Source organism: Anarrhichthys ocellatus, unplaced genomic scaffold (genome assembly GCF_004355925.1).
Source record: "Anarrhichthys ocellatus isolate YVR2014 unplaced genomic scaffold, GSC_Weel_1.0 scaffold68, whole genome shotgun sequence".
Lineage (NCBI taxonomy): Eukaryota > Metazoa > Chordata > Actinopteri > Perciformes > Anarhichadidae > Anarrhichthys > Anarrhichthys ocellatus.
The window spans coordinates 1,216,721-1,244,012 of record NW_022280098.1 but is presented as its reverse complement, the minus strand read 5'-3'; the positions used below and the strand labels follow the sequence as shown (position 1 = coordinate 1,244,012).

General features: G+C 42.2%; 1 protein-coding gene across 2 annotated transcripts; it reads right to left on the bottom strand.

Moving 5' to 3' along the window:
- On the bottom strand, positions 1-27,275 carry LOC116397541 (neurotrypsin). Of its 2 annotated transcripts, none has more exons than XM_031873052.1 (14): positions 26,995-27,275; positions 24,270-24,309; positions 21,001-21,243; positions 18,741-18,879; positions 17,748-17,923; positions 16,753-16,900; positions 15,577-15,755; positions 14,444-14,588; positions 11,221-11,432; positions 9,946-10,087; positions 5,408-5,686; positions 3,988-4,110; positions 2,254-2,534; positions 1-1,085 (listed from the first exon to the last, which is right to left on the bottom strand). In XM_031873052.1, the coding sequence occupies exons 1-14, from the start codon at positions 27,067-27,069 to the stop codon at positions 766-768; spliced, it is 2,502 nt and encodes an 833-aa protein (XP_031728912.1). In that variant the 5' UTR covers positions 27,070-27,275; the 3' UTR covers positions 1-765. The 2 variants fall into 2 exon arrangements, with proteins under 2 accessions (XP_031728912.1, XP_031728913.1); XM_031873053.1 differs by having other exon boundaries at positions 14,444-14,585.
- Between the last annotated feature and the right edge of the window lie 17 nt (positions 27,276-27,292).

The window sequence follows — 27,292 nt, the reverse complement described above, 5'->3', positions numbered from 1 at the left end:
GGATATGAACATAAGTCTACTGGGTGAAAGTCCTGTATTTGACCCATTCACACAACCTCCTCTCTGTGTGAATGTATCTGGACTTTGATTAAACGTATTTGTGATCAAAAACAAAACGTCAGAAACAAACAGAAAAAACATTCTCCCCAAATGTAACTGATGATCCAGTTTGTTTTGAAGCTGAAGCCCTTCTGGCCATGTGGTACCTGTCTGCTGTGTCAGCTTGACGGCCTCCTTCCAGTTGTATGGGAACGTATATTTTAGGAGAGCAGGCTGGTATTTCTACATCTGTGGCTGTCCTATACTAACTGAATATGTAAAATGTTGTATTGAAATATTGGAATTAATTAGTTTAATTTTCTGCACTTGGAATTACTATGAATAATTATTAATAAAATGGAATTATTATTACGTATACAAAGCAGCTAATTGAAGCATATTAGAGCATCTGTGACACATACTGTGAAGAAGCCCAAGTCATGCAATAAACAAGCGTCCATATTTTCGTTGTAGTGGAGTCTTGGTTTATGCTGAATAATTTACATAAATGTATATATAAATGACGCTTCACTACAACAGTGATACATGTTGTGATGCTACTTGTTAGTGTTTGTGTAGGTCATCGTGTTCTGAGTGACAAAGTGTTTCTGTTGGTCCTACACTTGATCCTGTTGCTCTGAGCTGCGAGTCAGTAAAGAGAAGTGTGAACTTTACTGATGAGGTGAACTCACAGGAAAATGTAAAAAACGGTTTTATTCTCCATCATCAGGTTTTGAAGGGCTTGTTGATGACCTTGTCAATCCATCTCAGAAACCTGCTAACACGTGTGTACACTCCAGGGAATGAGGGGTTACCACAGCCGTGACCCCAGGAGATGACTCCTGTCAGTACCCAACGGCCCCCTTCCCCTTGGCAAACCAGCGGACCCCCACTGTCACCCTGGCAACTGTCCACACGGTGGCGCTCCGACAGGCTGCCAGCACACAGCATGCGGCTGGTGAAGCGGTCATTGTAACGCCTCTTACACTTCCAGGCTGGGAGCAGGGGGACCCAGGCCTGGAGCAGCGTCCGGGAGTACTCTGAGTCTGAGAGCAGGAAGCAGACAGGAAAAAACACATGAGAGTACAGACATGTGAAGATATCTTATAGAAATGTGAATAATGAAGCAAAGCTCCTATGACGCCCACGTCTACAATGCATCATAAACATACGACTATTGCATTATAATCTGCATATAGCACTGTATAGTTATAGTTATAAGCACATCTATAAAGTGATAGGTACTACCACAAATACACTGAACCACCACTTGGTGCCTCTGGTGGAGAGGAGGCCAATAAACCGGAAGTTTCCAACAGTCTTGCATTCCTTGTTTTGCTTGTGATGGCAGTAATAGGTCAACAATACACAATACTAACAATACTAACAACAACAACAACAATAACAATAATGATAAGTCCTTAAAAAATGTTTTATAAAATGTTATGATGATTGTCATAAAGCATTATGAATATTTATGAGGGCTTTTACAACTAATATACTGTGCTATAGGCAGATTATAATACATTATATTAATAAGGCGTTATAGACATGGGCGTCATAGACGTGATAGCAAAAGTGGTGGTAGTGTTATTGATACTATTATTAAGTACAGTGGTGATTACTGTGTGTCTTTATTAGTTATTAGTTATTAGTTACTATTATTAAGTACAGTGATCATGTGAACAGACACAAACTTATCAAAAGTCTCTCCAGCTGTTCAAGCCGACTAACAGCTGATCCAGCTGTGATCAGAGCCGCCGTCATCAGAAACAGACGTGGCTTCACGTGACGCTTCAGAGGAACGTCTCATGTCTCTTAAAACATATTTCCTCATTTCCTCTCTCCTCGCATGGTTTCCTTGCGTCTCTCCATGCATCCTTGGTGGGAGGGACTAAGACGCAAGGAAAAGACGCAAGTGAGGGAAACGGGGATGCAATTAAGAGACTTGGGATGTACCCTTAGTCTAGACGGAGATCATCTCGAAAACGATGCTGAAACGCCGTGTGGACGGAGATCGTATTAGTGTGGATGTAGACTCAGGAAGCCGCAACAAAGGGGCTGAAGAGCCGCATGCGGCTCCGGAGCCGCAGGTTGCCGACCCCTGACCTAAATGCTACATACTGGCCTTTTAAGATACTAATGGTAAAATGTTTCTGTTACGTTAAGATGAATAGCTTATGAAAAACAGTTGTTTTATCCCGTAGAGTCTACCTGTGATGCCCCAGCCAGTGATCACACAGGCAGCCGGCTTCTTCTCCCACTTGTTACCCGGCTCTGGCAGACACACGGCGCCAGTGTGAGGGTTGAATGCAACACAGTTGCCCTCTGTGCCTTTGAGCCGCAGCAGGGCGATGTCATACTCCCAGCCCTGACTGTGGTATTTCCTGTGGATAACGATGCGTTCGGGTGACAGGGTGCGTTCAAAGTCATCCTGCTCCTCAGTATGGTAGTCACCCAAGCGCAACAGGTAGCGGGTTGGGTCTCTGCCAAACCTGGAAGAGCAAAGCTAATTTGTAAATGATGGTTTTGATGAATGCCCATCGTTTAATATGATAAATGGTAAATGGACTGTACAGTACACTGTTCTAGTCTTCCGACCACTCAAAGAGCTTTAACACTACATGCCATTCACCCATTCATACACTGATGGCAGAGGCTACTATGCAAGGTGCCACTTGCCCATCACTGTCTAACCCATTCACACCACACACACACCGTAGGTACAGCCTTCTGGAGCAACTTGGGGTTGTCTTGCCCAAGTACACATCGACATGGACTAGCAGAGCCACGATATGCAACCAAATAGGCATCCATGGTGAAGACCATTTAATGTAATAGAAAAAAAATGCAAAGTGCTAAAAATAAAAACAAACACTGCCAAAAGGTAAGTTGATTCGATTAAACTGATACACTTGAGAGAACCAATTAAAGAACATGGTTTTACTTTGTTCTGGTTTCAAAATAAAATGTACAAGGTAAGACATACTTCAGGTTACAGAGAGACAAGAGTCATAAATGTAACGGTACATTATTTTACATTACATTACAGTCATTTAGCAGACGCTTTTATCCAAAGCGACTTACAATTCAGATTCTATCACATTTCTATACCGTAGGCACAACTACGGGAAATTGAAAGACGGCCCTGCTATCTACTTAGTCGTAAGGAAAACTTTCTGAAACTAAGGCTTTCTTTATCAAAACAAAATACAAATTATCTTACTTATTTTGCAACAGCAAAGACTCGATTCAGATTTAGCAATTCATTCCAAACTCTATGAAATCTTTTAAAAGTGGTATTTTTGCATCACAACTGAATTTACACCAAATAAATAACTCTCTCCACATGCCAACTGCACACTAATCATATATTAAAAACAGTAACTAGGACTTTAAACTGGAGCTGACATATACATAGTTGCCGTGTTATACTGTGAACTATATACAGTATTTGTTGTGCACACCAAATTCCTATTTATAGTGCTCAATCTCAGATTTTTAAGTGATCTAATTGGTAACAGGTGTTTTCACAGGTGCATTCTGGGTGCAGGTGATTGATCATTGAGCGTGGTATTTCAGACAACACACACAGGCTTCTAGTTTTGAATGTGTATATTGTAGATAACATGGAAAAAAGTGTGTTTTTAGAATTTTAAACTTAGTGTAAAGCAGACAATGTGGTGATTGTTCAGCATACCTAGTCAGCAGATACATACATACAGTACATACATATATACATGCAGTATATACATATATGCATACATACACACACACATACATATATACATACATACGTGAGTAAGTGCTTTCAATGATTGTGCTACAAGTGCCAGTTTTTATGTCTTGGAAATTAGCTTAGCATAGCTGCATAGCTGGAATGGATTTTGTGACATCAACCAGAGGGACACATGGTAACAGGAACCACTAGAGGGAGCTGTCTCCTACCTCTTGAAGCAGTGGGCGGCGGTCACAACCCAGCAGGGGTTGATGAGTGACGCTCCACACAGAGGATGACTTCCTTTAGACTGAGACCTGAGCCACAGAGACACCTGCCAGGGCCACTCACCCCTGAAATCACAGGCACACAAGCCAGAGTTAGGCTTTCAGGGGGCTGCTGCTGACTGAAACAGCTGAACACACGCGCACGCGCACACACACACACACACACACACACACACACACACACAGTGGTGTTACATTATAAGGGACATGCTTTTTTTGTCCCCAAAAAGAAGGCGAGTCCCCACAATGTGACTGCTTAAACATATTTATGTCAACACAACATTACACGCACAAACACACACGCGCACACAGGTGTGCTGTTATGGAGACAAGTCCTGCCCACACCGGAGGAGAAATCAGTTCATGGCCTTCCACTGACTTTGTATTGTGTGAAGGTTTCCCTTCTTGTCAGTGGCGTCTGCTAGCAGAGAAGAGAAAGACGCCTCAGAGCTGCTGTGTGGTGAGCGGCACTACCAACGAGGTAAAGAAGCCGGGGAACCCAGAGGATACAGCCAATAAGATGTGAGGCATCAGCAGGAACAATGGGGGACTGTGGGATCCTGACACTCAGGATGCTAACGTCATGTGTGCAACAAGCATTTTGTCCAAATATCAGTTTTAGGCTATCCATATTTCTGTAAGTTATGCTAGTTTCTTGTGTTATGGCGGAATGTGGATACATCAGAAAGCTGCAGTGTTATGTTTGCAAGTGCCTCACCTTACTAACACATGGCTAACATTAGCTCGCTAACAGCAAACTTTTTCCATGCCATCATCATTTTAGTTATCAACTGCACCCCTAGTAGACACAGGGTGCTAAAATAATCCTTTTTACATGCTGAAATCTGATGTTTTTAGCTAGCTGCAGGCATTCTGATAGTGTTTCAGCCCTTGGTGGCATAATGCTGATTGTTTTCCCCTCTGGTGGGCGTGGTTTTCAGTGTGACGTGTTGTGCTCATAGACTGTATATAAGGACTGGACATAGTCATTGTGATGTCACCCATTGGTTTGTGGAGTGCCATTTTGAAGCCTCGAGTTCAGTGATTTCACCGTCGCCATCTTGTATTACGACTGTCGGCATTTGTTTTTTTTGCAACCTATGAATGGAAGTTACCATATTTTTAACACGTAGGAGTGACGTGGAGAATATGTATACCACATACAATCAGACTTCTTTTTGCAACCGGAGGATTTGCCCCCTGCTGGTCAGTAGAGAGAATGCACGTTTTGAGACACTTCCGTATTGTTACTGGAGTAACACATGTGTTGGTGTTCCATGGACGTGCAGGGGCTTAAAGAGACAATGTGAATCAATGTGTGTGAATCTACACTCATTCCACTGGAGAGTGTGGTGGTACAAACCTCAGTGACTTATCTCCTCCTATGATCCGGCGTCGGCGGCGCTGGTTATTGCGTCTCGTGCCACAGGTCTGCATTGCCACAGCAGCATCTCCCACGGGATCCAGAGTGTAGTCACAGATGACGCCTGCATCCTCACTGTGGCGACAGTCCTGACTGTCTTGACCCACAGCCGGACATTGGCCTAAGGACACCTCAGTGCCCGAGCATCGGACGTTGTCCAGATGGATGGGACCTTGACCCTCCCCAAAGTACGCCATGGATCGAGCTTTAGCCACACCGCTAAGAGGTCAGCACACAACGACACACAGCATCGTGATTATTAGTTCCTTTTCTTATATAAATACATACTGTATATTACATGAGCATTACTTTACTGTTTTAATTTCTTTTTTTTAAATCACATTTGTTTGTATGACATTTTTTGACTCTTGTTTTGTTTAAATTTTTTCGAGAAATAAATGTGATTATCTCAGCCCTGATAATATCCCTGTGAGGTTGAAACCAGCTAGAATTTGAAACAATTAAAAAAAATGTTCGCCTAAATAAAAGCTCTTAATCTACCCTTTTTCTCCTGCTCTGCCAAAGAGTGACTGACTGACACTGAGTGTGTGTATCTGTTGATCTGGCTGCTTTACATAATTGCAGAGATAAATAAAGTTGTATTGAATTAAATACTCACATTCCTCGAGGCACTGGCCCAGGAGGTGCAGTCACAGCCATCTTTGACTCAAGTCTAAGTCTAAACTAAATGATATCTCATTTGAAAGCCTTGTTGTTAGTCTTTCACATCCAACCTAGAAAACTCTACAGCCAATTCTATTTGTTATAGTGTACCGTGCCCCAAGTCTGTATGCTGAATATCTATCTGTATTCTCAGCAAAACGATGCAACCCTAAGAACACCGAACAATCTAGTAGTGCTCAAACTCCAGCATCACAGCAGGATTTGCAGCAAACAACGCCTTGACAACAACTAAAACTCCAACAACATCGGCAGAAACTACTTGTGTCTTTGTCTATGGATCATCTGACAGCAGAGGACCTCACTGAGAGAGGATGTCTCTATCCTGATCCAAGAGTTCTCTAAACTTCTACAAGCCTCATTGGACTCACTTACAGACAACAGTGAACTCTTTCCTGAGCTGGCGAAATACTTTGAACGTTTTAATGGTAGCATTACCATGGTAGTCCAAGCTGCTTTCTTCTGGATGACCTCGAGAATCGGTCACAGAGAGCCAATCGAACGGTAAAGACGTTTGAGTTCATGGTGCAGGTGTTGATGTAGAAGAAGGTTTCTGAAGTTTGGTATGCACCACTGGAGAGAGCCCACTGGACCCTGACCTTCAAATACGGCCAAGATATTTGGTGGTGTGTTTTTCAAATACAGCAGAAGGAGCCTGCATTCTGAGCCAGAAATCACAAACTGAAGTACCAAGGAGACGTTATAAGGATCTATTAAGACCTCAGCGCAGCACTCGCTAAAAAGCGGGCTTCATTCAACAGTATAAAACATTCCCTGTACCAAAACAACGTCCTGTTCCAGGCCCGGTATAACTATATACTGAGTGTAATAAGCTTTGAATATATTATAAGTCACTGGGAGCCTTCGTGGAGAGGAGTATTTAGAGGATGTACTACAAGACGTTTTGGGATATCGTGTTTTTGCCTGCAGATTGCCTCACAGAGAGGAACAAGTATAGTCCTCGTTTTAGTTTCCTTTTTGCTTGAGACCTGGGACAGGGATATGGGAAGGAACACCCCGACATTTTTGGAACTTGTATTCTTTTTTGTTCTCCCTACAGAGGTTATTCATTAAGCTGTGTCACAACCATTTCTTTACTTTATTAGCATCGTCATTATTATTATTCCTGTTATAATTAAACATGGAAAAAAGATCTACAGTAGGAAAGGCTAGAGTATGATTCATTAGCTCGAACGTAAAAGGAGTAAACGGGCCTGAAAAAAAGAGTAAGAACATTTAATCATCGTGAATATTTAAAATGTGAAATTACATTTCTTCAAGAAACCCACTTATTGGAAAAAGATGAAGTACGACTTTGGAAAGCTTAGTTGGGAAAACTATACTGGTACATGAAAACATTCTGTTCAATGCACCACTGTTATTTTGGACCCACAGGGACGCTTTGGTATGGTTTCTTGTCTCCTTTTCGTACCAACAGTTTTTTTGTGGCAATCTAAAGTGTGCAATTAATCCAGGTTTAGACCTTTCTATTCCATCCAGCCATTAAACACTGATCGGGGGAGGGGGGGCACTGGGGGAAGGCAGGGTTCTAAGGACGATGATGAAGACTTTAACAAGACCAGCTCATTAAATATAGCGGATGTTCAGTACTCTATTTCCACTTCTCTTGAACTCTATAAAGGGGAGCTTGACCTCCAAACTCAATATAACTTCATCAACTGGAGACAGAACAACTCTTGTTAAAATCATGTGGATATGTCTTTGAGCATCGGGACAGAGCTGGCTGTCTTTCAGAAAACCAACTGAAGTGCAGATCAGTTGATCAACAAATCCCACAAATGTTGAATTAACTATGGACCCAGGAGAAATGAATGAAACATTTACTTCCTTCTATTCAAACTTATATACGTCATAAATATCAAACGACAGAACTGATATGGAACATTCCTTCAACAATCTTCAGGCTCCTTCTATAAGCACAATACACAGGGCTGAACTCCCTTTACAACATGCACAAATCATTAATGCAACCAACGCAATGCAAAGCGGCAAGGCGCCTGGCCCAGATGGCTACCCAATAGAATTCTTTAAAAGATTTTCCAACAAATGATCTATAATTGTACTTGATACGTTCAATGATGCTTTGTCCTCTGGGTTGCTCTCACAAACGCTGACTGAAGTATCGATTCTCCTCCAACCTAAACCGGGTGAAGATAATGCAGACTGTGGCTCATATCATCCCGTCTCCCTCCTGAACTGTGATGGGAGATCTGAGCCAAAGCTCTTCCCCTTCGACTACAAACCACAGGCATGATGTGATCGCCAACGACCAAACCAGCTTCATCTCAGGACGACATTCATTTACAAATAAAAGACAGCTTTCAAATCGTATCTGCTCTCCTGCATCCAGTTAGAAACCAGAGGTGGTCATCTCACTGGACGCAGAGGAAACTTTTGACAGGGTTGAATGTTTGAAATAAATGGGGTTTGGTCCTAATTATATTGGATTAAACTCTTATACAACTCACCCAAAGCTTCTGTAGTCACAAATGCTCACAGTAATCACAGCAATCACAGTACTTTGAGCCGTCAGGGATGACCAATCAGTCCACTGCTGTTTGTAGCGATCGCACTCAAATTTTTACCACCAATAAGTGGAATTCATAGAGGAGGAGGAGAGCATCATTTATCTCTATAAGCGAATCATTTGTTGTTATACATCATTATCAGACCCCATTCTAAGTGTACCTCATATTGTCCATGCTCTGAAGAGATTGGATACATGTTCTGAACTTAAGTAAAAGTGAATGCTACCCTGTTAACAGCCTGGCTCTTTAAGTAAAGGATAGTGTCATACCGTTCCAAATGTCTAGAAATGGCTTTAAATATACAGTATATGTAAATATACTTATCACACAAGACATGCAGAGCCTTTATCAGGAAAACCTCTCTCTTCTATTCGAGAAAATCAAACGAGATCGAAAGAAATGGAAAACAGTTAACTTGTCCTCAGCAGGAAAAATGATTTGTATTAAATTGAATGTGCTCCCCAAATTCCCTTTTCTGTTTCAACATATTCCACTTCATTTTCCTTACTCTTTCTTTAAATCTAAGGACAAAGACATCACTTCATTAATATGGAACGATAAGAGACCTAGAGATGTGTAGCACTATTACAGAGGCCTAAACTACCGGGCTCTTCCAAATCTTTGCTATTATTATTGGGCCGCAAATGTCCAAAAGATGATGTATTGGCTTCATACTCCAGACATAGAGTGGTGCCACCTTGAAGCTACATCTTCTTTCTCAACATCTCTCAGAGCCCTGGTCACTTCCAGCCTTCCCAATTTCACAATTTAAATTTCATGCAAAACCAAAAATGTCAACCTGCTGGTGGCACTAGACGAAAAGTTAGAGCATCACCATAGTCGATAGGATCCATACTGAGGTAATTATGAATGTCTGTACAAAATTCCATAGCCATCTCCAGAGCCACGCTGCTAGCATGGCTAAAAATATCCAACTCTAACAAGATATCATTGAACTTCCATGTCTGGCTCATGCCCTCTGACTCTTTATGTTGAGACTGGACTATCGTCTTGGGTCTTCTGTCTGTTTTTTCCTTGTTTCATTTCTTTGAAGTTAACTCAAAAGTTAACTGTGTCTTTCAGGTGATTCTCTGCCTTCATTAGTTTCACCTGTCTCTCACAGTTACATGTGTTCCCGCTCACCTCTTCCCACTTCTCCATTACTTTCCTTTTAAATTTTTGACACTGAGTGAGCTTTTGACTAGCTTCCTTAGGCAAAAATATCAGAGAGGGTATAATAATACTAACGTGAATCCCAGCTGTCGGCAAACCACAGCTGCATTGACATCATTCCAGTCATCATCACACACGCTTCCCCACTGGCCGTTAATGAAGACCTCCACTCTGCCCTCCTTCCTGCTCTCTCCAGCAACCAAACGCACCAGAGGGCCTGCAAACAAAGTTAGAGGGAAAACCTCTTTTGTTCTTCATTGTGATAGTTATTCATGCCCTGTCGTTTTCAGATACCTTTACAATGGAAATATACTAGTGCTGGGCAAGTTAACACGTTGTTATCGCGTTAACGCATTCATTAATTAAAGCCGACAATTATATTATCACGCGTTAACGCAGTTTTTTATTTATTTATTATTAAGCGACATTTTTAACACAAGAACCGGGCAGCGAGCGGTGAACAGCTGTGTTCGTGTGGCGTCACTTCCTTCTCCCCCGGGTCCTGAACCCCTCCTACACTCTGTCACCGTCCTTCACTCTTGTCTCACAAACACACATGCAAGCGCGATCTCGTTACAGATCAAAGGTGACTGTTGTGAAGTGGAGCTTCTAGTGAGGATCAAGACACGTCTGGTTTGAACGGAACACTTTACTGTCTGAACTGCAGTATTACAGTGTTACAGTGAACACAACGAGCTCTTGCACCCGACATGTGGTTTTCTATGTATCAACATTATTAGCGTCAATAACACGTACCATTCTACTTCCTGTCTCTTCAAAGTAAAAGCACTTCCGTTTTCATGCTCTTCACAATAAAAGTAAATGATGCAATCAAACAATTTACAACAGTGACAATATTAAAATACATATTGTCGAGTTTTTAAAGTGTTTTGTTTGTGATATGTATAATAAGCATCATTTAGTTATTGCTACTGAGAATTAAACAAACATAAAAAAAGAAGTTGATATGTTTGCAGTTTTCAAGGTGTATATTTCAAATATCATCTCTTACACACATGAAGATAAAGTTATGAACACCGGCTGAATATCTATTATCAGAATCATTATAACTGTATAACTGCTACTGTGTAAAGGGAATACTGCTGTTAAAAAGAACCTTATTTGTTTAAAGTGTTTGCAAACCAAATGTTATTGACCTTTTGTTCATATAGCAGTACTTTTAACATAAAAGTGTGCAATACACTACTTTTGAATTCATTATTGAATTTTGCCATAACAATGCGATTAATCGTGATTAAATATTTTAATCGTTGCCCAGCTATATACATAAATGTCACAAGCGGGAAATGTAACTGCCATCCCTTTATAGCCACCACTGTGTGTACTTACCAATAGGAGTCAGAAGGCCTGGTATCTCATTGGTATCAGCTCCCCCCTCACAGAGGACACCTACATCCTCACTGTGGGAGCAGTCATGTTGGCCGAACTCAGAGTGGCTGCAGGCCAGTAAATTGGCCTCTGTTCCCCGACACTGCACCTCGTCCAGCAGGATCAGCCCGCGACCTTCATACACCCCGTCAGGAGCCACCTTCGCTCGACCCCTGCAGACAAGGCACAACAACAGCACGTCTACCTCTCTTTGGACACTCGCTTTAATGGTGCAAAGAACAGCATCCCCAAAACTCTGGTAAATGTGAGGAACTCTTCTGTTTGCTGAATCTTTATTTAGGTTGCTGAAATAACAGAAATAGTATAATTTCCTATAAATTGCAGATTCTGTTCAATTCAATTTGTAACGATTTTCTCCAGATTTTGAAAAATGCAAATGAGGTTTTCTATGGACTTAAATATCTTAATATACCTAAGTGTGCGTACGTGTTTATTTTGTTTATTTTGATCAGAAATAAAACGTTTTTGTCTTATATTCATTTAATCAGAGATATGCAACTATGGGCCACTGCAAGCTTTGTTTCAATATATTTTCATTGAAACCGGCTGATTTCAATTTGGTGAAATAATCTGATTGAAATTATCTGGTATATGTAATCATCAAACTAGTCATATTTGTTGCTTGTGATGTTGGATGGTTGGTTTTTTGTCTGTCAACAATACACTTTGTAATGTTCTGGCTCCAAGATAACCCGCTTGTGCCAAAGTACTTAAAAGCAACTCTCCAAATCCTTTTGGACTTAATGGCCAATTTAGCATTAAAAGAACTTGACACTCTCATGTTCCTCTGATAATCTCTGTCCATTTAGGTCATCAAATGACTTTTCTTCAAACAACATCCAAACACAAAACTATCAGCTGTGTACACAATATAATACAAAAAACTAAATGAATGATGTAATCAGGTGTTCATGGTCTCATTTGTCTTGAATGTCTCGTTGGGAGATCAGCTGTCAGCCTGCAGGTGTTAACAGCTCTGTATACCTTGGAGTTTGTATTTGCACAGATGGTATGATGTACTGTTAAATAAGTAGGGCGTACACCTTTGTAGAGAAGTTTTCCAACATGAAAAAGTGAATGTGAAATATCTCTGTGTGTTTCGCCTTAAATAAACAGTTTGGCAGCATCTTACATGAAATAAGGCAAATGAGTTGCATGGTCCCCAGTGGATGACTGTAGTCATCCTGTGGCCTTTCATTCAATCCCAGTCTTCCATCAAAATGTCCACTTACACAAAATATATTCCTTAATGGTATAGACAGATTGCCATGACATTTGGTGAGCACATTTATGCTCTCAAATCAAAGTTTGATCGATGTTCCTACCCCCTCCAATCATTGTGAATTCTGGGGAGTTCCCCAAATAAGGCAGACACATTTTGATTCTCCTGCATGTTCACAGGTGAGGATCTCAGATGGACTAGGTATGTAGGAAGGAAGCACGAAGGAATAGAACTTCTGCTCCTTTGCATTGAAAGGTAGTTTGTGCATTTGATCAGGAAGCTTTAAGGACCAATCTGAGGAGGTATTCCACACATCCAATGTCGTAACCTATAGGCTATCCTACTGAGCCAAGACCTCCTTTTCCTCGTGCTGCTCGTTGTTTACAATCCAATTAGCAGCTTGAGATGCGAGACTGGAATTGACTGACCGGATTCAAAAGGTAATATTGAAATTGAGTAGAGACAGATGGCCCAGCAGGTTAATGGTGCATTCGTGTGCTCGTATGGGGCTCCTATTTCCGGAGTCGTGAAGTCGTTCTTCTGACTTCTGTGTATTCATGAGCTTGAAGTTGTCATGTGGAAACGACATGTACACTACAAAAAATGTGTAATTCTAATTGCTCAGAGCTTTTAAATGACACAATGATCCTGTTTTCCAGTTGCGTGACAACAAAGAGCAGAGGAAAGTGAACTGATCAGGTGAACCATGAGATATGATCGGAGATTCATGGAGAAACTGCAGACATATTTGCTAAGAGTAACAAAACTTGAAAGGTTTGATGCGTTAACATCATAGACTGTGTATAAGAAGTGGACGTAGTCGTCATGGTGTCACCCATTGGTTTGTGGACTGATGTTTTGAACCATTGAGTTTGGCATTTTGACCATTACTGTAGTAGAGACATGGTAGGGAGGTAGCCCCGCCCTAAAGCATCCCCTGCTTTATGGTCTGTTTGACTCTAAATGGAACATAATGTTGTAAATGAACATCATACTGTATTGAAGAAGACTTGAAACTAGAGATTGAGACCATAAACTCATGTTTACAATGTTTACTGAGGTAATAAATCAAGAGAGAAGTAGAGTCATTTTCTCATAGACTTCTATACAACAAGAGGAGTCGCCCCCTGATGGACACTAGAGAGAATGCAAGTTTTAAGACACTTGGCTTTACTTTTCAGAACTGGAGGTTGGCGCCTGGTTAACCTGTATCAACCCAAAGGAACGAATTCTGGGAAAGAATCAGTTGGCCCATCACTACTTTCTTTGAGCTTGAGGATATGGGTGAATTGCCCCTTTAACAGGTGCGCTGATGTCACGGCGTGTTGTTGGGGTGTGCGTGATGACGTCACCCGGAAAAGAGCTGATGTTGACAGAGCGGTGGACATGGCAAGCTTACATCAGATGGTTGAACACTTTTCCTTTGTTTTCTTTCCTGACAAAATTATTTTAATGTCTTTGAGGGTCGTTACGGCCAGATTGGAATTTTTTGACATGGGCAAGCCATCTGCGGACCCTGCTGGAATGCGGTGATGCTGCCACTGTGTAATATTAGCGAGACCATAGTGGACGGGTCGATGGCAGGAGAGTGGAGTTGTCCTCGAAGGCGATGGAGGAGGAGAACTGTGGCTACGGTGATGGCCTGTCCGTGAATTGCCGGATATGAAGGAGGCGGCACACTTGAGGAGTGGTGCTGCTCCTAAAATTCTGCTATGTAAAAGAAAAGGCTTTCATTTTGCTTTATCAGGGAAAATAAAATGTTAGTGCCGAAGAATGATCATCTGGGTTAACCCCTTATTTAACCCTAACCCTAACCCTAACCCTAACATGATGGCACATTCTTCATCCCTACTTTAGACTAATATAAAATCACATGGAAGTACACAATCTCCTACTACACAGAGGTGTTCCATAGGGACTCAGATATGGTGTTACACTGACCTGAAGCCCAGCTGTCTACACACTACCTGGGCGTTGAGCTCAGTCCAGTTGTCGTCACACACAGTGCCCCATTCTCCCTGGTGGTAAATCTCCACGCGGCCCTCCCAGTGACTGTCTGCTCCCATCAGACGAACTGCACCGTCTGCTGCCACACAGGGGAAACACTAATACTTTATTCAATTACATACTCATGTGAGTGCATAATAAATCTTGTATATTGGTGTCTCCTTTAGATCAGTTAAGATCACAGTATGCCTGGGAGGATTAGGGTATCTAGAAGTGCTAAGTCAAATGAAACTCAACTTGCTGTAGCTTCGTTTCACTACCCACACAAAAAGCTAGTGGGAGCAATAATCCTCTGTAGTGTAGTGTCACGACATGGAAGGGCCAACTCCTGGGGTCAACACGCAGCCGTCTACTGACAGCGAAAGTACATCTTGTACACATTTTAGACGGAGAAGACAGCTGGTTTGAAAGAGGAGGGAAGGAGGCCATCTACTGCTGCATTTACACTGCATAGTACGGCACGGCTCTACTCAACTCGACTCACTCTTGTTTGGTTTTCTGTTAGCAAAAACTAGTAGCTGTTACTGGTTGGTGTTTTGGTAACATCACTTGCGGAACACCGGACTGGGTATCGGAACTCCGTATTAAACGGGCCCCAGTGGTAAATTATTGAAGACCGGAGTATTGATAAGCTTCAGAAATCTTATTTATTTCATTGATATCTTAGATTTGATTTCTGTAAGATATTGATGACTTCATAGACTTACTTTGCTGTTGTAAACATTACTCTTGCTGCTCTAGAAACAATATTTAGTTAGAATTAAAATGTAAATAAATTAATATATAATAATAATAACGATACATTTATGTTGTATATCGCTTTAAAAAGGTACTCAAAGTCACATTACATTTCGAAGGAAAGCAAAATGTCCGATAACCTTTAACTCAGCGCTTCACAGTGATATCTGTTGTCAGAGGATTCCTGCTCAAATAACCACAGTAGAAATGTTGCTGTTTCTATCCTTTTGTTTCTCTTGGCATATCATATTGGTTTAACAACTGGTCAGTTGCTTCCAACAGAATTGATTACAGTGTCATCAGTGTGTGTTTTCTTCCTTGGCTCTGACCTGTGTATGGGTTGCAAGACACTCCTGCGTCCTCCATGTGGTCACAGTTGTGTTGCTCCCAGATGTTATGAGGACACTCCTCTAGAGAGAGTTCATTGCCTGAACACTGAACCCCATCCAGGAAGATGGGACCAACACCCTGGCCGAAGTGGGCCCATGTCCATGCCTTGGCCACGCCCCTGTTGGTCAGGACAAATAAACTAAACATGACCTTTTAAATGTACAGCAGCACGAGGTCAATTCCACACAAAAACATATATGTTTATATTGATAAAATCAGGGTGAATGTTATTATGTGGGCTATATGCAGTTTATAATACTATTGCTCACACTGTATGTTCCTGCACCTGGTGTTTCTGACGTTATCAGGGCTTGCACGTCATGCGGTAGGGCCCCGCAAGTGGTCGCGGCACTTGGTCCATTAATATGAGTTATGTGTTTATATTTAATTACAATTCCTCCTTGGCAGTGAAGAGTTTGGTTTATGGAGTTTTGCTGGTTGCTCTCGTTGTCTCTTACTTCTTCACAGTAAATTTTGATCACCTTGGTGGCGACTGTGGCTAAGTGGAGAGCAGGGCCCTCCTTCAGTCAGAGGATCAGCAGTTCCATCCCCGGCTCCACTAGTCGCATGCCGATGTGTCCTTGAGCAAGACACTTAACCCCAACAATTGCTCCCGTAGCTGTGCCTACGGCGTATGAATGTGATAGAATCTGAATTGTAAGTCGCTTTGGATAAAAGCATCTGCTAAATGACTGTAATGTAATGATCATACACCATGTGGCGTTCCTATGCTCATAGCTATTCTATTCATCTGTTTGTACACTGATCTCTGATGATCTGACAGAAAGTCGGTCACAATATATTGATAAATTAAGTTAATGATTGTCTCTTATTTCTGTAGGCAGGTAGACTGTCTACATGCATGTTACCTCAAAATCAGAATCAGTTTTATTGGCCAGGTATGAGTCTACCTGGAATTTGACTCTCTATCTTGATGCTCTCATTGTACATACATATAAATGCAGCTAAAGAGATGTCACACACTGTACAAAAACACTTCTCTTCAGTATTCATTTAGACTTCAAAACTGAAAGGGTTTAGCGCAGAAGAGATGCCAATAGTTTGATCCTGACTCTTCTTCATTGTCAAGCAGTAGCACAGCAGTTGTTTCATACCCCAGGCCCAACTGTCGGCACACCACCTCAGCATCAGTGTCATCCCACCGGTCATCACAAATGGTTCCCCACTGGCTGTCACGGTACACCTCGACACGGCCCTCAAAGTCCTCCAGGCCTCCCACCAGCCTCAGGGGGATGCCAGTACCTGACAAACAAAAGATGGAGCAACAACTTCAGACACTGGGTCTCTGCAGAAGTGGGCATGTGCTCTTAGAACTGTGTGCCCCTCAGCCGTGCATTTTAGTTAGCAAAACAAAATCACTACCCGAATAATACTTGTGACTTCCTTCACAGGCCCCATAGAGGCCCATGTTCCAGCTCTGCTGTCTAATGTCTTTTATCTGTGTGTATGATTGTGTACTGGGCTGCCTCAAAAGCTTTTAAATGAAACAGAAATGTGACATGGTGACACAGTTCTTCACAGATCCCTCAAAATCAATCCAGCAAGTCACTGGTTGCTTGTTCATCTGTTCTCTCCCTTTCAAATGTTGGTTTTCTGACCCTTAAACACTGAAGTCTTGGATTGTGGGTCCCTCAAGTGACGCAAACATCAGCTTGTCTTTCATCTGTACTTTCAGGAATGACCTCCAGTCTGTCTGGATTCTGCTTACTCACCTGCCTGGGGGGTTTGTTCTGCTGTTGTGGTTGCCCTGATGGCAACCAAAGGCCAAGAATTGGTTACCAATTTCTCAAAATGGTTGCCAATGCCAACCTGGCAGCTGTTGCCGTCGAGCCCTGAACTGAGATGAAGCAACCATAGCCAACAAAAGCCACTCACTTCTGTAAAGTGATTGGTTACTTTGCGTTATAATTGGCAGCAATTGAGGTCTTAAAACTATTCTGAAAGAAGACAAGATCCCAGCACTGTGTTGTTATGTGGCCAACAGTGTCATGTATCCAGCATTATGTGTGAAAATGATCCACAATACATTTGTTATTATTGATCAGTAATGTGTTTGTTTATATAATCTGAGATGACACCCTTGTCTCACCTTCAGGTTCAGCACAAACCAGCCCTGCCTCATTGCCATGGTTGCAATCGCTGGTCACAAACTTCCTGCTCCGACACTCAAGTAGGGAATTCTCATTTCCACGGCAACCCAGACGCTCATAGTGGAAGACAGAACCCGGGCCGAAGTAAGAATGCTGCAGGGCTGTCCCGAACTCACTACATGGACAGCAGATACAGGGACATGAAAGCTACTATACTCACAGAGAACATCATGCAAGGGCAAAGGAAATATCACATGGAAGACAGATCTTTAAGTATTTCAATGAGGAGCTACTCTGTCCACTCATACTAAGCTCGATGCAATTGGAGCATTGCTCCCAAGCTCTATATACTACATCCTCAATGGTGTGATCCCCTTCTGTTTATTTAGTTTCCAGCCTGGGGTGGGGTAAGGCAATGAGGCTTTGACGGATGGCCTACTGTGTTGTCTTGTTCACCGTCGGTTCATATACTTCTACTTCTCCTTGCCTCTCTACTAAGAAGGAAACTGCTGCATAGCTATACATATGACCATGCCATTTGTATAGTATAAAAGAAGTTTAATATGAGGATTCAGGAAAGATTGGGTGATGGTTGTGTTGGGATGTGTTGGGATGGTGGGGGTCAAGGAAAGGTATGAAAGGGGGTCAATTGCGCAAGATGAATGATGCCATTCGAGGGGGGTCGACTCAGCTTCCTGCTTCATCATCCCCCCAGGGTACAAATCATGAAGCAAAAAATTAAGCATATGTAGTTTATAGTAGTATTTTAAACAATAAAACTCAACTAAACTAAACCATTCCTATTACTTCCGAACTCCCCAAAGTAGAGGCAGTGAGTCAAACTAAAACTGCAACAAAACAGAATAAAGTGAGATTGGTTGTAGCTTTGTCAGCAGTGAATTCATTGTTGTTCACAATCATGGTTTCAACTGGTTGTCTCCACATGGGTATTGTCATGAGAAACATGTCTGGCTCAGTGAGACTGCCCTCACCCCAGTCCGAGCTGTCTGCATATGACGCTGGCATCACGGTCGGTCCAGTGTGTGTCACATACTGTCCCCCACTGGCCATTCAGATAGACCTCCAGACGCCCGCTGTTGCCTGATGACCCCCCTGCCAATCTGGCTGCACCTGCAAATGACACACAATTAAACCTGTTACAATTCCTGAAGAAGAAAATAAAGATACCTTTGATAATGAGTGCATGGCAGCGGTTTGTGTCTGTCCTGCTGTGGCGGAGCTGGAACACAATTTAGCCAAGAGGAAAGTGTGGGCTATAGCTCTTACTGTAAAACATTAAATCCAAGTTGCAGCAGGAGTAGCTGTTGATAAAGGTATATTAAATATAAACATAGTGTTCAAAATATGAGAAAGAACTGTAAGTTACAAAAAGTGCAGAAAAAGTCAGCCTTCTGTTTGAATATATTCTTCACATCCAAATACCAAATGTAGGAGGTAATGGGTAATGAAACTCTTGGCTGAAGCTCGCCGGGAAGCTACTTGGTTGATTTGTCTTCACCCAGCCAGATACAGCAATCTTCGGCAATACAGCTGTGACATCAGAAGGTTCCTGTCCTTTCTCCAGTTGCCTGTCAGCAATCTTTAGTGGTAGTCCTGGTCCAACACCCCCAACCAGCAGCTCCACATGCCCTCCTGCACCAGTCCGTGTTTTCGTCTTACAACTTTGTGTTTTTAATTCATGAAAGTTAATTGTATTGTAATTTTGGTTGCTTAAAAATGACCCTCTTGGCTGCTTCATACGCTTAAATAGTAGCATGACACAGCCCTCTATCCGCTACCACGACACTGCACAAAAGACAAAATAGACCCAACTGCACAATCTAGCCAACTTTCCTTGCAACAGCACTGGAACTCTGACCATTTGTAACTGGCAATGGTGGAATGGTGGGTGCTGCTCTAGCCGCCAAGGATGGTCTGCAAAACCTGTGCAGACAGACGAGCACCCCTCAGCCTGTCCCCCTCAGAAGCCAAGTCTGGAGAGGATGGGCAGCGCTCCTATTGCCCACGCCTTCTGAGACATAACCCCCCAGATTTGGGGGATGGACCAGGGCTGGGGCGCCATTATCAGTGATGTGGGTCCCAGCCATATAAGGCAAGATTCCACGGCGTCTGGAAGCATTACACTGCTGCAACTCACTGAATCCGATTATTCATTTGGCAGATGCTACGGTTGCGATTCTACGGTCGCAAAGTGATGTTCATGGTACTCTTCGGTGGGAAACTGATGTACCGTACACCGATGAGATATTGTCATCATCATTGTCATCCGCAGACGGGGTTCGGTGTCTCAGCAAGGATGACCGGAGGCAGCGGTGGAACGTTGGCAGCTGGGGTGGGGACCTCAACCGAGTCGATCTCAAGTTCTGGCTCATCTCAAATCAAAGTGTCGGAAATGATCTCACCACCGCTGCTGGGTTTGTATCTTGGACAGTGCCCAGCAGATCGGGCAGGCTAGTGGCTGCTGAACCATTGAATTCAATTTAATTTTTTGTATAGCCCAAATATCACAAATTTGACTTGGGTATATGCACCAATGAAGCACAATATCAGCTGTCATTATAAGAGCCTTAAGGTGGGTCCTGCTCTGTTACCTGATCTTGAGGCCCTATCTTGAAGAGGTTCCCTGTGTCAATATCAAGTTGAAAGTTCTAAACTAATTCCTTATATGCTGCATATTCCTAAATTAAGGTTTAATGATATAATATAGGAATCAAATGAACACACAATTAGTCATACAATCACAACAATCTGGAGCCGGTTAGCATTTTAACTTTGAAACCTGTACATACTGCACAGAATGGGATGAGCAGGTGCTTAACACAAAGTTCGTGGTTGTTGTGGGCCCCCAAGCAAGTTAACACTACCATTACTGGAAGGAAAAGTAAATGGTGACAACCATCAATCTGTCTGTCCATACTTCCATCTGACTGCCCATCCATCCATCCATCCATCCAACTGTCCATAAATTCATCTGTTTATCTATCCACTCAACCGTCGATAAATTCATCAGTTCATCCATCATCCATCCACCTGTCTGTATTCATCCATCCGTCCATTCATCCTTCCATACATACAGTATGCCCTTCCATTCACCCAGCCATCCATTCATGTCCTTCCTACCATTTATCCATACATCCTTTCATATGCCCTTTCATTCATCCGTCCATTCATATGTTCTTTCTACCATTCATCCATCCATCCTCAGATACCTGGTGCCCTCCGTTAGCTCACCCTGATGGCAGTCGCAGTAGGCCCAGCCAATGGCACCGGAGCTCTGCCTGATGAAGCACCAGGGGTTGACCTCTCGGTCTGGGTTTCGGCAGAAGCTGTGGTCCCCCAGGCCTCGGCCCGGGTACTGCCGCATGTAGTCTGGGAAGTCTGTCCACTTCAGGCAGGCAGAGCCTGAGTCCGTGTGGGAAACGGAGCCGTTATAGTAGCCCAGTTCTGTAAATCCTTCTGAACAGTAGAGGTGAACTGCAGACACAGACCATCACTCAGTCAATCATACACTATTAAATAACATGACATGAATATTAACAAAACAATAAGTTTCAAGATTTAAGAAAAAATACACAGACAAGACCAAATCTAGTTGGATGCATACAGACCAATTTTCTTTCACTGAAGAATTTTATCCCTCAAAGAGTGGGACCCAATGTTGGTGCTTGTTTTGTCCGTCCAACACCTTGGTTCAGAGCAAAATTTGGATTTTGAGGTGTAATGTATTTTACAGCCTCTTGGGGCCACTAGTGAAGCTTAATAATATTAGTGTAAATCATGATATCAAAAAACTAGTCTTTACGGTGTGTCCGACCATGCCGGTGTGGGGAGGGGAGACTGATTTGACTCTAATCTCAAATGATTCTACTATTGTGTGTTGCTTATGCAGAGAACAGCTCTGTATTCCCTGTAGAGGTTATGTGTTGTGTGTGTAATGTTTGGGTTTATTTCTGAGTAGTTAGGTTCTCTTTTTCCCCACCTTTATTTCCTCAGTGTAGATTTGTGCTGTGTTAGTTGAGTTTGTTCTATTCAAATCTTTGATTTGGCACCAACTGTGGATCCTTACTATTTCTGTATAAAACTAATTCACTACAGTAAGTATTGTGAATACAATATATCAGTATTAAGAACCCTAAATGGTACTTTACCATAAAATAAAGCACTGCATTAAACTACAAAAGTCTAATGCAGTGCTTTAGGCTGTAACAACATATAAAACATATGAGGAGCTTATAACATATGATACACTGTTAAATTAGCCAACTGTATATAAAGTAGTTTAAGATGAGCTCCACCTCTAACAGCTGCTTAAAATGCTGCTTATGCCCGAGCCACACGACCTGCGTGAGCGGCGCCTGACGGCTGCTCACTGAACACGGCTGTGGTGTCCACACTGACAGTGTAGCAGCAGCTATCAGTCCTTATTTTCCCTTTAATAATGGCCAGAATGTTTCATTTAACCTCATTATAAATGCGATAAAAACACTTTCCTGCTACACTCTGGCCCTGTCAGTAAAACAATGAAATGCAATACTTTTACTTGTAACAGAGAACTTTTAAATTGTGGTATTGTTACTTTCACTTAAGTAAAGCATCGGAGTGCATCTTTTATTTGTACCTCTCTGTTTCACTGGCATATGAATGGTCAGAGGTGATCATTGGTTTAACACTGGAAAAACATTTTGAACAGTACCATAGCTGAATTAAATGCTAACCTGCTCAAATGATCACTGCTTTTTAACTCCATTAGGATCTTTATTTTTGCTACAGTAGGATCCTCATTTGCTGACTTCCTGTTTTCAGTGGGATTAAAAACCGTTTTCAACTCCTCCTCGGGTTATGGGATCCTGGAGCGATAGCTAAAAACAAGTTCTATGAGGCTAGAGTACATTTCAAACTTCACACATTCATCTGGTGGGTAGATGGTGGTTTAACAAGACAATACAGAAATGCAGGGAAGACACTTAATAGTAACCAGAAGCACCGCCAACTATAAAACTACATCCTGGGCAGACGCTATGAGACTAGTTCACACACACACACACATGCACACACAAGAACAAGAACAACCCTGATTTACTCCTACAGTCAATAACTCAACACTGGCACATGTAGATTCTTGTAGATTGCAACACAGCTGCCACGCATAAAATACTCAACAGTCAACTCATCCATTTTCCAGCGGGAGTATCTGACAGGCATGAAGTCAGTGAGGCTTTGTTCCCATTAGTGTTCAGGCCTTGTTGCCATAAGTCACGAAGCATGGAAATTAGGTAATCTACATGGACTCTCTCTGCTTTAACTGTGACCGTGAGCCATAGGCACAGGATTGATACACAGACTGCTGCTGGTGGTGGGGGTGGAACAGTACAGGGTACTGGTTTATTGTATACAGACATGCTGTGACTGGAGGGGAGAGAGCAGAGAGCTGAGACAGGGAGGGCTGGAGAGAACAACAGACAGAAGGAGCATAAAGGCTACACTGTCGGCTGCAAACTTCATTAGACTGTCTGCTGAGGGTGAAGAGAATTAGTAACTATGGCGTAACTGAAGATGGGCAGGATAAGAAACAAGACACTATGACGCTCTTCGTACCCAGCTAGAGCTTTACAGGGACTTAGCTTTAGAAAACATTGTGCACAATCTCTCATCCTGTGTCTACTACATTCACAGGTGTGTCTAAATGCATGTGCAGTACCCATACAGATGATTCATCCTCACCTTGGATTTATTTAACTTTAATTTTTTCAGCATTCAATCACTGTGGATGGTATTATCACTGGACACTGATTAACAGGAGAAAAAACCTTTTAACGTCAAAGTGAAAGCAGATCTCTTCAAGCTGACCTAAAAGGTGCTCAATACCGAATTCACACATCTATTGCCTCCACACGGCTCTCAACATGGCGATGGCTGAGACTGAGCTGACAATGTCAACTGAGGGGGAACCGGAGGATGGGCGCTACATTACAATTGTAACCGCCGTATGAGAGCAGTGCAGGGCGGCAGCTGTGAGCTAACCAGTGGGGCACGCTCACATGCACTGAAAGGAACGCTCACGTGCACTAATATTTACGGGCGACTATGTGAACAAAGAGAGTAGAAGCTCTGATAACAACACACCCAGAGGGAGAGAGACTTCATTCTCTGCTCAGGTAGACATTACTCCTCTACATCTTTACATAGATGATAGTTGTTGATGAGATATTAATGATCTGAATATGATATTGACAGCCTTTAATTAATCCAGATCTAAAATACAAATACACAAATATATATAAATTATTCCTGAGATATCGCCTTCATGAGAATTGGATGGTGTGAACTTTGATCATCAAATTCTTATCAATTCATCCTCGAGTTCAAGTGGACGTTTGAAAAAATGTGAAGAAATTCCCTCAAGGAGTTCCTAATATATGGCATTCACTAGAATTACTGGAGTACATGCAAACATGTGCTTTGGAAAAACATTATTGACAACAGGTAGTAATGATACTTGCCTGCACTCTGCACAATATCCAAGTGTCCACCTTCAGTGACCTGTGAACATTTAAAAAAACTAAAATCATTGAACAAGTACAGAGTTTTCTTCACGAAAAGTGAAGAAGTGATCAAGCCACAGACATATGTTACTGTGTGGCAAACTGCAAAACTTTTACACCGTTTTCATGCCACACACCCAACTTTCATCGTAGGTACTGAAGACTTTGGAGCCCATAGGAGAATTTCCATGTTGTTAAATTTGTTAAAGAACTGACTTTACCAGCGTTTCCTCAACAACATTTATAAGCCAGTTTGTGTCAGCAGAGTATTAGGAGATTATGTGTCCTTCACAATGCTGAGCCCCGTGTCCTGAACACCCCCACTCATTACCAAACAATATACTGTACCTGCACATATAACAAAGACAAAACAGCTATCGAGAAGGAGTTTAACATCTCTGCCAGGCGTTAGATGATGTGCTTGTGTGTGTGTATCTGTCTGTCTGTCCACGGCTAATCTCTCATACTACTGGACCCATCAGCCTGATATTGTTTGTGCTCATTTATGACTGTACGTTCAAGACCTCTCCTGGTTGCGGTGAATCACACTTTTTGAAGAAACATATTTCATGACTGTTTTCTCCTCTTCACTGGCCGGTTTGGGGCTGCACGAGATCAACATCTGCTTCAGTAGCAAAAGGCATTTCTGTCAATGCAATCTACTGAGGGCACCTTTCTAGTGTTTATCTATATTTAGGCCTATTTTTGCAAATTATGTTTGGTACATACAAAGCACACAGATGGTCAGGTGATAAGGTGATGATGCTGCTAGAGCAGTTTGAGACGTTTCTATACATGTTGTATTTAATTGTTTGACATGTTTTGACACATGTCTTGTTGTGAAACTGGATTTCCGATGTAATCCACTGTATCTGTGTTGATACCAATCTGACTACAGCTGACATATTCCATACATATGAATCCTGCAGCTGTTAAATGTTTTTCGGTGAACTATTCCTTTAATTTTATTTTATGCTTACAGCAGCAGTTGCAGTCGTGTGGTTTTGCCAGATGTTACTGCTCCAAGTTCTTTTTTTTTGGTTGCTGTTCTGATATTGTTCTAATATACAGTATATGCTTTCCAGTCAGTGACCACTTGATTCCAAAGGGCCAGACATTGTTGTTAATAACACTGCAGATAGCCAAAGGGAGTGGAGTCTGATTAAGGAGTGTATTCTGTGTTCAAGGTGCAATGAAGCGAGATCAACTCATCATTAGTATCATTGAATGATTCAGTATCAAATTGGGCAGTTTTCCTTTCACATTTAAATCTAGAATAATTTTTTCAGTATCTTGCTCGAATTAAAGCTAGGGTTGGTAATGTACTTTAGAAACATTTGTTTTGTTAATATTTGTTAAAATAATCTTTAAATCCCAACAGCAATCATTAAATCAAATGCTCTGACAAAAAAATAACAAAATCCTAATACCTATATACCAGCCGGTCTAACTGCCTGTCAAATTCTGCCCATGAACACATCCCTCGTCACAGGAGTCTATCTTAACAGCTGTGAGACTAACAGTAGTCATGTTGGTTGTTTACATTCATAATGATAATGTTTGGGGAGTGGCTGTGGAGGGAGGTCTGGGGAGGCCAACAATGTGGACATTAATATGCATTTGACATTAGATGAATTCACAAAAGTATGTGTATCCTCAAACATTCATACAAATCATTCAATATTTATTTTGAGTGTTTTTCAACGTCCACCAATACGAGCGATGTGCAAGCCCCTACAGTGTTTAGGGAACAGACAGGTAGACAGGCAGGTAGACAGGCAGGTAGACAGACAGGTAGACAGGCAGGTAGACAGGCAGGTAGACAGGCAGGTAGACAGGCAGGTAGACAGGCAGGTAGACAGGCAGGTAGACAGGCAGGTAGCCCGTCCAATCCTTCCATTCAGGCTGAATGAAATGATTGGACGCCTAATAAAAGTCCAGCCACAGAAACCGGATTGTTTTCATTTTTTTGTCAGAGGATTTGATGAATTGATTGCAGGATGTCATGAAAATGGATGACAAAAATATCAAAAATGCTTTTGAAGATGATTACCAACCCCACCTTTACATTTGGATTTGATCCGGTTTGGGAGTTTAGAGGGAACAATGGGCTGAAGTCCATCTGAAACACTTAAACCTGCGTCACCTGAAAGAGCTGTTGAACTGTGGTGTTCAATAATGTGATATGAATCAAAATGAGGGTAGACTTTGACCTGCTGATAATATGAAGCAAACAGAGGAGACCAACCACCAATGAAACAACAAACAGACCGCAGCACTTGGACATATTTCGTCTGTACTTACTTATCATAGTGCATGTGTATATTTTGGGTTGTGTTCAGAGCGCTCAGTTTAAATGATCTCAATGATTTCATCGAGACCTCAGCTTGATTTAAAGTGCGCATTGGTTTACGTACACAGACTAAAAAAAAAAATCACATCTTTTTTATTTATTTGATCTAATGTTCTACGGCCTTGTTGATGTTATTTCAACGAAATGCTCTCATTCAAATAATCTCAAAGTGCCTCAGATTATTATATTTCCCTGTCATTAATTAGAAGGCAACCGAAGTTAATTCCAGGAAACTTCCTCAATCGTGAGGAAATGACAAAGTCCTAGAATAAAGCCCGTTCCGGGCTCACCGACAGATCGTAAACAACATACAGGCAGCAGCCCGCTTACCTCTGCAGACACGCACAGGGTTAAGAGCAGACAGCAGCGGGACACGAACCCGGTCCATCCTGCTGTAGGAACCATCTCCTCCACGCCCTCCACATACACCTTCACCGGCTTCCCCCGCCTCCTGAGAAGTGTTCCCCTCCGACAGATAGCTAGTTGACGGGTAAACACATTCAGAGACACCGGCTATGGTCTGCTCCGTTCTGAACTCACGTCCAGACATCCAACCCGCTCTGAAGCTAAAAATGACGCGCTGTTGGCGAGGAAAGACTCTCTCTCTCTCTCTCTCTCTCTCTCTCTC